Here is a 12,376-nt window from a genome sequence, read left to right as displayed (position 1 = left end):
TTTATCGAGATACGTATGTCCTCAAAAAATTTATTACTTTCAAGCCGAAAAAATCAGAAAAACTGAACCAAACCGACAATAACCAAACCGACAGTTATTTTTTTCGTTTGGTTTTTGAAATTTAAAAAACCGATTAAATTGATTTAATTTTTATTTTAACCAATAACTGATCCAAACCAAACCACGAACACCCCTAGGTAGTACAATACAATATTCATTTTCCTTTCCATGAGAACATCTTACACCAAACAATACATAAAATTAAGAATATTTTAATATCATCATTACTATTTGCCACGTCATTACCAACAACCAGATTCTTCTGAGATTCCTATGAAAACTCAGAAACTTTGGGGTTGAAAGTGTAATATTGAAAACTAAAGAGGCGTCAAATAAAATTTCATCAAACTAATAATATACCCAAAGAACAAAGCCTTTTTACTTCCGGCCACCGTCATCCGGGGAAAATCCACGAAAGCTGAAATCGGAAGACGACCGATTTTTATTCATTCAGTTTATGAAGATTACAGTAGCTTCTATGTTTTGATTAACACTTGGTGAGTTTTTTTTTTTCATCTTTTGAATTTTGCACAACTCAAATTCGTGTTTGTGATGTGACCCGATAAATGTTTGTTTGTTCTTCAGTTGTATGCGTTGTTTTTTTTTTTTTTGCAGTGAATCAAATTGGGAACAAGGAGTGAAGCTGTTAGAATGGGAGAAGTGGTAATATTGTTAAAGACTTGATTTTTATTTAATTTTAGAGTATTTCATGTATGAGTTATGGGGTAATTGGGTGGTGGGTTGGGGGTTTATTTTTTGGTTTTTGAAATTTGAGTACTTTGTTGATCATTGATTACAGTTACAGGAACTATGTTTTTGTTTTGTCCCCTTTGTATCAGAATTGTTTGTCTTAATGTTGTTTCCACAATAAGGTGTTTTTGTTGAGCATATAAGTTGTAACAAGAAGTTAGGAAAAGCTCAGACAAGTTTGGTTACACCCATTGCTCTTAGATACATGTATTTGTCTGCTAAGTTGCGGATTCTTCACTTTCGTTTCTACATTCGTGTCGGATTCTCTGAAAATACACACCTGTTGACATTTTTGAAGAATCCGAGCAATATAATTTGTCTACATTTGACACCAGAATGTTCATTTTTTCGGTGTGGGAGGAGGGTCAGTTAGGGGAAAGGAAATGCTTTGAGGTTTAAATCCTGCAAGAGTAGTAGACATGGTAGCAACTATGTTTAACTCCTACCCACATTGTTACTGGTCTATGCTTACCATGGATTAGGCAGAAGGCAAGAATTCATTTAGTGTTGCCTCTGTTGAGAATTGACCGCTAAACCTCTCCTTTGATGGCATATGAACATATTATATCTACGGAAGATTTAACTGTACTCTTTCAAGTAGTTCACTCCACGTCATTAGTAACGTATTAATTAAGTGAAGAATTAGCAATAATTGTTCAGTAATGGCACTCTTATTTGAAACATGTGCTTTAAATTGTGAGTGCATAGGTGTATCCACTTGTTTTGGAAGTGGAAGGATTGACTTTGGCAATTCCCTACTGCTCTTTATTTTTATTGTTAAATGCTTATGACCTTTCTTGAAGTGGAAAAGGAATGACTTTTGCAATGTTTATTGGACATTATTTATATTTTCAATGCTTATAACCTTTCATTGGCTGCATGCTAGAATTATACGCGAGAGGAGGATGTAAAGCTGGACGCTGTACGGGCTAGATGTAACCTTCTCTTCATTTTTGTGGATGTTTTTTTTTTTTGGGCCCTTAAATCATCCCATATTCATATTGCTCCTTTTCTGGCAGTTTCAAATGTTCTTAAAAGACATTCGGAGCTAGCAGAGCGTCTTTCTAGGTATAGGATTTAAGATATACTTGATTCCTTTTACTGGTATATACATGAGTTTTCAAGTTTTTCAGTAAATCTCACATCTTTTATAGAATTTTCGCTCTAACCAAATGACGCATAGTAAAAATTGCAAGCAAAGATACTATGCCTTCCGTTTTAGGTTGAAGTTTAAGAAAGGAGCTGAAGAGTAGACCACACAGGTTGGATATATGTGATTGTAGGATGACTACCAGTGACATAGTAAAAAATTTCTTTAAGGGTGTTCAAAAATATGTAGTAAATAGTTTAGAGAAGTTTTTTTGAGATAATAAATAATTTAAAGAAGTTGATGAGGGGGTGCACATAAAATTTTAATTCTTACTACTTAATAGTTAAGCTAAGTCATAGAACATTTTTTTTTTTTAAAACGTTTTCCCTTTTTTTAAAAACAAGATTATTCTAAACGCCTTGTAATTGTTAAGCGCAGCAAAATAGAAAACTTGGGGATCGAACCTGTGACCTTTATGACATTTTGAATGGCCCTAACTGCTTGATAATATATCCACATATACAATACTCCCTCCGTCTCAGTCTAAGTCTATGTGATGTAGTTTGACTTGACACAGAGTTTAAAAAATAAAAAAAACTTTTGAAACTTGTGGTCTAAAATAAGTCATAGATAGTTGTGTGGCTATATACCATTTCATTAAGGATAAAATTGACATTTTAAAGTTAAACTGTTACTATAGAATATGTCATTTTTTTTTAGACTGACTGAAAAGGAAAGTGCGTCATATAAATTGAGACAGAGGGTGTAATAGTGTACCTATACATAGTACAATTTTCCAGCGAAGTATGTTCGGCTGACCACCCATCCGCTAGTGTAGCTCCGCCCTTGATGACTATTGGCTTAAAAAGGAAATTCTTTAATTGAAGAATGTGAATATAGGACCATAAAGGTAAGGAAGAACGGAGGAGTTCACGAGAAGGGAAAAACAGCTAGGAAAGTTGAAAAGAAGATTTATCATCAACTTAATCTACTTGATGATCATGAGAGAACTTTTTAGCACAGAAATGGACTAATAAACAGAATTTCCTGTAATTCATTCTGTCAAAGCATGTAAGATCTGAAAAAACATATTGAATGGTTGATCAAAAGGAAATACTCTTTGACTTGTTGCATCTTTTTTATTTATAGAAGAGTTAAACCTATGAGTTGTTTTTTCTAGGGATTCTGACAAGTCGATTTTTGATCGTCTACAAAAGGAATTTGAAGCCGCGCGTGCTTCTCAAACTCAAGGTAACTTTGGTAGAATTATAGAGCACATCTTATTCTGATTTGCTCTTTCTCTTGCTCTCGTTTGTGGTCTATTTAGGTTCTGAGCACACAAATAGTACTGGCGTGATTCATTTTTGGTATGGGACATAATGTTTAGTCTCGTACTTGATTTTCCCTTGTCATTTTCTGCGATTTTTTTGTTACCATGTTTGATATCTGATCTAAGCTACTTAGCTTACCTTATAACAGCAGTATATGGCTGCAAGTTTCTTAAAAAATGTTACTTGAAAAAAAAAGCTTCTTAAATAAATATTGTTATGAAGTTTAATATTTACCTTGTTAACTTGTTCATCAAAAAAAGAAAAAGGAAAAAAGAAAAGGAATTCGACTTGCTCATTCATTTGAATCATTGTTGAATTCATGATGCTTGAGCTATGTCCTTAAAAGGGTATAGTTGTTTCAGTAACTGATGTATGCGGTGGAGGTAGCTTATTATAAATAAGTATTGCATTTTTATTCTATGTTACTTCTTGTTCCACTAATAGTGATGAGGTCTATTCCTTGATCAATCCTGGTTGGTCTTCAGTTGTCCTTCAAATGTACTTGCTCTAGTCTGGACAATAGGATATTCCTGTCTCATTTAAATCTTTTGCAGAACTCATCTTAAAAGGTGAGCAATGGAATGATGGCTTATTGGCAACAATAAGAGAGCGGGTATGTATGGTTAAATTATTCGTTCAGCTTCAACTTGATGTTTCCTTAAGATACTTCCTTCCCAACCAAGGAATCAGTAATCTGTCTTTTTCTCTCATCACATTAGCGGATTCCGGATTCAGATACCTGCATGTTTTAGCTTACTGATCAACTATTCTGCTTTTGTTCTCAGATTCTCTCACATGTTTTTTGTTACATGATTCAATTTATCTTAGGTACACATGGAGGCTGAGAGAAAGGCTATGCAAATGCCAGGGGATACAACCCAGTTGCCAATTCCATTTCATGATAAAATTACCTACAAAGTTGGGAATAAGGTAAGTTGTGCCTGGTAACAACAATTTATCATGGCTTATTAGGAGAAATTATTTTGAAAGATCCTTTTAAGTTATTACCTGTTCAGATTTCTGGATTGTGAAACAATTTTCTCGTAATGTCTAATTTGTTTGTTGATCAACTCTTATTATTTGAGTAACTTTGTATTTTCTTTTCCTTTCTGCATCTTAGGTCTCCACTAAATGCTAATTCATGTATAGTTCAGTTTATCTTGTGTGATATTGTTTTTTACTTTTACTATCACAACAAGTTGGCAGTGCTGATGGGGCTTGGAAATGTGAGGGATATGGACCTGACTTTGTTTTACCCCTTTGTTCTTTTTTCTTCGTGCAGGTTATTTGTTGCTTGGATGGAGCAAGGATAGGCATACAATATGATACTTCATTTGCAGGTACTTCACGTGCTATTGTCTAGTGGCGGCTACAATTCTCCAGTGGGAGCATTCCAATACATACTTAGATATACCTGTACAAATTTCCCAAATGAAGCTTATTGTGTTGGAGTTGGGTCAAAATTTTGATTTTTCATCTAGACTACTGGTGAATGATGTCAATTTGTCTAATTTACAGGCGAATCTTGTGACCTATACCACTGTGTGCTTGAGAGCAAGTCATTTCTGGAGAAGATGACTGTTCTGGAACACACTGTTCCTTTTTTCTTGCCAATACGTGAAGCTGAAAACGAGTTTCTCTCATCAAATGCAATAGTATGATCACTACCTCATTTATATTACATCCTGTTTTAATATGTCATTGCTTCATTGTTATTAGACCCCAGCTCTTTCATACATAGTACTGACTGGATACTTCTGAACTCGTATTCATGATTTCTTCAGAGATTTATTGACCATGTTGGAGATCTGTTGCAAGCCTATGTAGATAGACGGGAGCAGGTATGCCCTAACTTTAAAATAATGAAGTACCAAAGCTCTTCCCTCTTTTGTTGGTGAAAGATATTACTCATCTGTTTCTTGCTCAGTCATGGGCTTGAATTACACACATACTCTCCTTTGCAACTTTGCTTAGGGAACTCTTCAATTTTTTTAATCGTTTAGTAGATTCACAGAAGATTTGGTGGAATAATTAGGACAAAGTAGGGGCAGAGCAGTAGTAGAATTGAAGAGGTGGAATCATTTTGGGTTGGACATTGGATTAACAAGGTAAAGCAAACCTAGATGTCTAAATAGAGAGGATTTCAGCTTAACATTGTAATAAAGATAATTATCAAAAATAGAAGATATTAACTGGAAAGCAGAAAAAAGATATCATGTCCTTAACGAAAAAGCTTGCTTAATCTATCTGCTGGCTAGACCAGACTCCTGTAAGTTGTAACTAGTTGTGACTATTTTCTGGAATGTGTTAGTTCCCTGGTGCTAGACTAGTATGGTTTTGTTTTACAGGAGCAATCTCATTCTCTGAGTCTTTTGTAACTTTTGATGCATCTTCTTGATGCCTTTAATGAATTCTCATTGCTTCATAAAAAAAAGAAAAGAGTTGAGGCTTGTAGGATGTAATTGTAATTCAGAAATTCAAGATAAGAAAATTAACAACGTTTTTAGTATTTGGAAGGAATTGTTTTGAGGGGATGAAGGTAACGTATGATGGATAACATGGAGAGTGTCTAGCTATTTTAGTGATTTAATAGGGTTTCCTTCAGTGCCGTTTAGATATAAATTTACTTTACCTATCAAAATATATTTCAGTGACGTATTTGTATTGGTGAAATACAACTTGTTCTTTGCAGGTTCGGCTTATTAAAGAGTTGTATGGAAATCAAATTGGCGAACTCTATCATAGTCTTCCATACCATATGATTGAGTTTGTGATTGAAGATTTTGATTCGTATGCCTTCTCTTCCTTTCTGTTATTGTATCTTCTGTTTCACTGTGCTTCACTGGAGATTGACTTTGAATTTTTTATTTTTTTTTGGCGTTTCCAACTTGGATCTGTCCTGTGTCATTACTGGTCTTGTGGAAGTACTGAACAGAAGAAATAAGTGAACCAGATTATGTTGTTTAGGCTGCAGAAGCATGGATATAATTAGCTTCCAACTTGAATATCACTATGCAAAGATACTAACAATACCGTGAACTATGAAGCAGTTTATATATATATATATATATATACTTATATAGTATAACAATCATGGTGCACTACTTGATTTAACTTGGTAACTAGAAATAAATGTTATCAGCCTATAGCACAGCCTCCATTCTCCTGTTGTGTCCAAAAACAACTTTGTTGATATGCCCGGCAATCTTCATATCAATAATTATCTAAGAAAGGGAAATATTCTAGTTATAGAAAGAAATCTCGATAGAAAATATTTTGATTGAAGCTTGTGATTTAGTTTTTGACGCAGCAAGTAAGGGAAACCTACAGGTCGGGCCGGGGCTCTGCGCTCTTTCTTTCTGTGTGGGACGATACCGGGGAGAGAGGGGAATGCGTCGAGCAGCGTGATATGTAACAAATTTCTTCATTTTCTGATTGGGTATATGTGACTTGCCTTTGTGTGCGTCTGACTAACAATTTTTTTGGTCAATTGTTACATTCGATCTCATTATATGTTTGTCTGTCTAAAGCAAATGTTTGACCTGTAATCTTGGTTACTACAGAGAGTGCTACTCTAGTACTCTACATATTTTTATTATGGGTTAACTTTCAAGGTCCAACTCTTACCAACATTTGTGTCCTTGCAGCAAGGTGACAGTGAGTCTGAGATATGCAGATCTGATCTCTACACTTCCCACTGGGGTTAGTGTCCTGGCATGGCCTATGCACCAATCCAAGAAATCTTCTGATAAAATTGCCCCGCATCTGAAAGGAAATGGAGTTGGAAGTCACCCTATCCCAGCGCGTTTGACGTATGCAGAGGATGCACTCCGGACCATGAGTCTGCCGGAAGGTTTTGCTTCTTTTTCTGAATTCCCCTCTGTTACTATTTGTATAGATTGTTTCACAATGCATATTCTGTGTCCTTCATGAAGAACTCCTGATATGTTTGTACTATTCATGAGGTGTTCCTAATATGTAATATTCTGTGTTAACCTTTAACTTGAAAAACAAAACAAAACAAAGAGCTCCTTATACCTGCTTTGAGTTTTGGTGTTTATGAGATTGAGTTGCTAGAATGATAAGTAATGTCAAGCATAAAAAAGGTTAAGAAGACAGTTACAGCAATACGAGCATACTTAGTTAGCTTTTCCTCAGATTGAAAGACCAAACAAGGCCTCAAGTATCACTTGTAATCAGCATTTCTTTTACGTGGTAATTTAAAGGTTAAATCACGAGAAGTCTTCTGGTGACAAAATATCTGCGTTAAAATACTCCCGAAGCTTCTTTGATATTGATTTGAATTTTATGTATCGATTGGGACGCTTAGTAACTGACATCTTTGCTTTTTGCAGCATATGCAGAAATTGTCTTGAATCTTCCTCAAGCTCTGCAGGACATGTTTCCCCACACAAGCTCGACATAGTTGTAGTTATTCGTGACCTGTAGTATCGCCTTGTTGCATGCTGTGTAGCGAATGCTCTGGTTGTAAACTGAATGTTTTTCCCCTTTATACATGTATAGTCTGAAAATCCAGTGTAGTGAGGCGCTGGCGTGAGCGCCTTCTTTTTGGCAACTATTAAACTTAGTTCAGGAAAATTTGCCTTTGTTATCTGTTCTAGCGATTATGTTTTTGGGGAAGAAATGGAATAGAATTTACAATCATCACATTTTGCTTTCTCAAATGGCAGTGCACTGGGGGGAGAAAATGTCAAGTTATTATGCAAATGGTAAGCTAACGATAGAATAAGAAAAGCCCTTTTCAGAGAAGGACAAAACAGCTGATTTTTGCAAATGTCCCTTTCTAGTCTTCACTTAGATATTGTCCCCATTATAGAAGTGTTATACATAAAGAGATGCTCAAACTTGGCCTCAGCTGGCAAACTAACACTTTAACTTTGAGTATGCATATCTAGACATCATAATTCGTCTCTATTACAAAATGATCATCTTGACACCACTAAAATTCATGTATCATGTCAGTGTTGGATGTCCACGAGACATACTGGAGGAAAGTTTAAGTGTTTAGTTGCTAGTTAAGATGTCTAGATGTGTACTCTTAAAGTTTGAGTGCTTACTTGCCAATTGAATATCATCTAACTTTGGCAAGAACAAATAAAATTTTACAACATGGTCTAGTGTTTTCTCGTAAAATTTTCAGTTTGCTCAAAAGATATTCTTATGGTTTGAAAGATCTATAAGTTGCAAAAGAAATTGAAAGAGGGCCATTTACTAATCAGGTGTTCCAAAAAGGGACAACCAGCTAGTTTTTTTGAAAGAAGAAGACTTGTAACAAAATGAAAAGAGAAGAACTGATCAATATCAAGAAATAAAATTGCAAATTATTCCCAAAGTGTTCACTGCTGAGCAACAATCTTTATGTTAGCTTCATATAACAGAACAATATTCAGCATTTCATTTCACCAGCAGTTCGAATATGACAGCAATAGAAGCGCGGATAATACCAGACAAGAATATTTCTTAAACAAATGGTAAAATCCCACAAACATATTTGGTCCAGTAATGGAGACAACAGAAATGATGTGTGACATTCAACATTCAGCCACAGGGAAAGCAGAGCCAATGCTATCTCCCAACCGATAGCATTTGATATTAACAGGGTATGGACCAATCTCGACGTGGTTTTCCTCCCCTCCAACAAAGTAACAGAGAGTGTAGATGGCAACTTCAAATTCGGGGCTAACTCCAATCAAACTGCTTGACACAGATTTGAGGACGCCGTTCCATTCAAATTGTATAGTGAGTAGTTGAGTTTCTGAGTCGGGCTGCATTTGGAAAAGAGAACTTAAGTTAACATGCTGAATGAATACAAATAGATGGCGGAAAAACTAAAGTAGATATACTCTTTTACACCAATACATCAGCATCTTTGAACAAGATTCTGCATTTCCATATGATATGGTTGATATATACATACTTGGCAATGTTGTTTACAGAATGAAATTTTCTCCAGAGATTGTTAGTTACTTCCTCCGATACAATTTGTTTGTCGTACTTTCCTTTTTAGTCCGTTTCAAAAGAATGTTTTTTCCTTTTTTGGTAACTCTTTAATTCCAACTTTCCACATGAAATGTTTAAGACCACAAGATTAAAGAATATTTTGGTACATTATACATATCTTTAGTTCAAGATCACAAGATTTAGATGTCTTCTTTACTTTCTTAAACTACATGCCAAGTTAAAACCAAACAAACAAATTTAAACGGAGGGTGTATTTGACATCAAAAAGTGCCATTTTTCTGGGGAATGTACCAATGCATATAATTTCTTACTAAAGCATTTACTAAATTCAGAAAAGATTAGTGAATCATGTATCAGGTATCAAATTCTGTTTATTGCTTAGACAACTAATTTAAAGATTGATATGACTTACAATCTCTCCACGCCTTCGGGGGAAAATATATCCTTGATAGTCAACATTGCCCTTAGCTTCCTCTAAATAGAACTGCGAAGGATAAAACATGTAAGAAGAATATAAGCTTTTCTTACACTTTCCACAGCTCAGAAATTCTGCACTTCAATGCAGTTTATGGTGAAAAGGACAAAAAACTAAGGATAAGTGGTACAAGCTATGAAATCTATTGAACGATGACTGATTTGTCGTATTCCTCTCCTAAATAAATTTTAAAATGCACATTACCTTTGCAATTTACAACTAATTCTAAGTAGAGGGGAAGAGTAATGTCATAGATACAATATAAATGAAAAGCAGGAATTCCACCTGAAGCCAGTTGTGAAATCCAGACACCTCTTTCTCCCCGCGTTCCTTTATCTCTCCAACAAAAACATGTTCAAAAGCTGAAGAGCTAGCGGATGTACCACCTCTACTATAAAGGTCGAACCAGAGACGTGTCAACATTCTCTTAAATTCTTCATAATTACCAGAAACTATGCCTTTCAATGACAGATACTTGTGCAGATATTTAATTGGTGCAGTTCTACTGATCTCTTCTATGAATGCTGTTTGTTCTCGCTTTTCTTCAGGTGTTACATTCTCCTTAACACCCTGATGTGGATTATAATTATCCAAAAGGGAACAGAAACGAGAATAAGAAGGCTTGTTAAATACGTCGTCATTCAGCCAGGAAAATAAGCATCCTTCTGCCATATCATCCTTATTGTACACCTTTTTTCCTTCACCACAATCAACCTGGTAATCTTTCCCTGGAACTAAGCGGTTAAGATCAAGTTCCCAGAGCTTGTTGCAAGCTTTCGATAAGTCTGATAGCTCTTCTTCGGAGGGTTCCATGTCAACTCCATATTCAACCTCATTAGAGTAATCTTGCTCATCAAGAGGTTTTTTGTAATTGTTCCAAGAATCCATTTTTACCTGTTGCAGCATATTCATAATTTTCATATGATAAGCATAAATTAAGATCAGATAATCTTAAGAAAAGAACATGGTCACCAATTTCCGTAAAGAGTTATTTCAACAACAACAAGAGCGGAACTAGCAAGTACACTTCAAAACGACGAATATTTTGTATAGTGGAAAGGGATCTTAGAATGCTTCAAAGTTTAGTTTTTAGTATTTGTAAACTCTAAGCTCCAATGCTTTCAGAAGCACGGTTGCCATTGGAACTCCTTTCCCCCTCGAACCTATCAATGCCAAGGTATTCTCAAATGATCTGTTAGTTGATATAGGTTTCCACTCCACATCAATTACCACCCATTTATGCTCATGAAGTACTTTATATAAAGCTCCTACGATTTGATATCATTAGAGGGAAGGCAAAATGAAGGTTAGAAGAGTTATGGATGTCTTAACATCTCTTAGTAGTTTTTTGCCAAGCCTCACAAGTAAGACGGTACCATTGCACTGTTCTGAAACCATCAAATCAGGGAAGACAAGATGGAGTTAAAATTGCATAGCACAACCTACAATCTTTGATCAAGTTGATATCTCAAAATTTTTCATACTCACTTAACTTTCACTTGTCCATAAATTTGTATAAGAAAGATTTTGAAAACTCAGCCTACTCCCACGACAGAGACATTCCACAACCTAGTTATAACCTCATGGTTAGTTATGATTTCTATACCCTATGATCCACATTTATCTTCACTTGTGTTCAATTGCTGAAAAAACATTAACACATAGTTTTTTCTTTTGAAAATTATTAACACTTGGATTTTTACTATAGTTCTTTAACCAGATGCTATCATTTATCACATCCTTCTACCTTGTATAGGAGAAGAGAACTTGTCTTGATGAAAGCCAACCACTCTTTGTTTTTTGATTAGACAGTAGAATAGTTCTATAAGTTGTAAAACATAAACAATACCTGTTGGTGCCGTTTAGTAGGCTTTTTCTGGACTGTCTCCCAGCCGTCATTGTTTCCCTCATCCTCCTGTAGATACCAGTAAAACATGTGAATACCGCCATGAGGGAGATTAGAATAAATATGATAATTGATCAAGACCGAACCTTTTGCTTCCAACTGCTTTGGTTGACATTGTCTCTCCTCTCATCTTCATTTCTTTGGTACCCCTGAGGTGAAGCCTGCATGTTTTGAGACGGCTGAGAACAATTATTGTTCAAACAGAAACCACATACTACTACACAGTGATTACATGAATATTTCACACTCGTGACATGATTATACTTATCGCTTCATTCTTCAACTCACTTGAGATCTTATACAAGACGATTGTTCTTTTAGTTTAGAACTAATTTCCGTATGAAAAAATTAAAGCCGAGTTTTATTGCCTTTCAAACAGTTACTTGTTGTAAAAATTTGCATCATATGCAATACCATTCCAAGAGCTTTTTCTTATCAATTCAGCACTAGCATCTTGTTCTCTCATATTGCATAAATCAACTGTACAAGCAGCCCTGCACCTTCTTTGCACAAACAAGAAGAGAAAAACAATCACACTTCTCCTTCCCCATCCCATCACACCACCAAACGAATTCTTTGGATTAACTAATAAAACAACAAGGATGACTATAAATCGGTCACAAAATAGTTGGGAATTGTTATATGCAGGGGCAAAGGCACAATTTTAGTAACTGGGTTCAAACACGTGGCAGAAATGGGATTTTCACCAAGGGGATACAAAATATAAGGAAGTAAATGTATGAAGAAGCCAAGGGGTTCAATATCTACTATATATATATATA

At 35.3% G+C, this 12,376-nt stretch overlaps 2 protein-coding genes across 2 annotated transcripts in view; one reads left to right on the top strand and one right to left on the bottom strand.

Moving 5' to 3' along the window:
* The first annotated feature begins 406 nt into the window (after positions 1 to 406).
* LOC102584549 (uncharacterized) lies at positions 407 to 7,901 on the top strand. Its single transcript, XM_006358559.1, has 13 exons — positions 407 to 557; positions 676 to 723; positions 1,697 to 1,745; positions 1,830 to 1,878; positions 3,081 to 3,151; positions 3,786 to 3,844; positions 4,060 to 4,161; positions 4,514 to 4,571; positions 4,750 to 4,886; positions 5,016 to 5,072; positions 5,924 to 6,021; positions 6,879 to 7,084; positions 7,587 to 7,901. The coding sequence occupies exons 2-13, from the start codon at positions 712 to 714 to the stop codon at positions 7,655 to 7,657; spliced, it is 969 nt and encodes a 322-aa protein (XP_006358621.1). The 5' UTR covers positions 407 to 557; positions 676 to 711; the 3' UTR covers positions 7,658 to 7,901.
* Positions 7,902 to 8,553: 652 nt separating this feature from the next.
* LOC102584210 (poly(U)-specific endoribonuclease-B) overlaps positions 8,554 to 12,376 on the bottom strand; it is a 5,725-nt gene continuing 1,902 nt past the window's right edge. The window contains exons 4-8 of the mRNA XM_006358558.2: positions 11,681 to 11,755; positions 11,538 to 11,603; positions 9,974 to 10,582; positions 9,626 to 9,697; positions 8,554 to 9,017 (exon numbers count right to left, since the gene is read on the bottom strand). Of these exons, the coding sequence (XP_006358620.1) occupies positions 8,784 to 9,017; positions 9,626 to 9,697; positions 9,974 to 10,582; positions 11,538 to 11,603; positions 11,681 to 11,755 (1,056 nt within the window). The 3' untranslated portion in view covers positions 8,554 to 8,783. The remainder of the gene's footprint in view (positions 9,018 to 9,625; positions 9,698 to 9,973; positions 10,583 to 11,537; positions 11,604 to 11,680; positions 11,756 to 12,376) is intronic.

The sequence above is a fragment of the Solanum tuberosum genome, unplaced genomic scaffold (assembly GCF_000226075.1).
Source record: "Solanum tuberosum cultivar DM 1-3 516 R44 unplaced genomic scaffold, SolTub_3.0 scf00274, whole genome shotgun sequence".
NCBI classification, from domain to species: Eukaryota; Viridiplantae; Streptophyta; class Magnoliopsida; order Solanales; family Solanaceae; genus Solanum; species Solanum tuberosum.
This window is presented reverse-complemented; position numbering and strand designations above follow the sequence as displayed.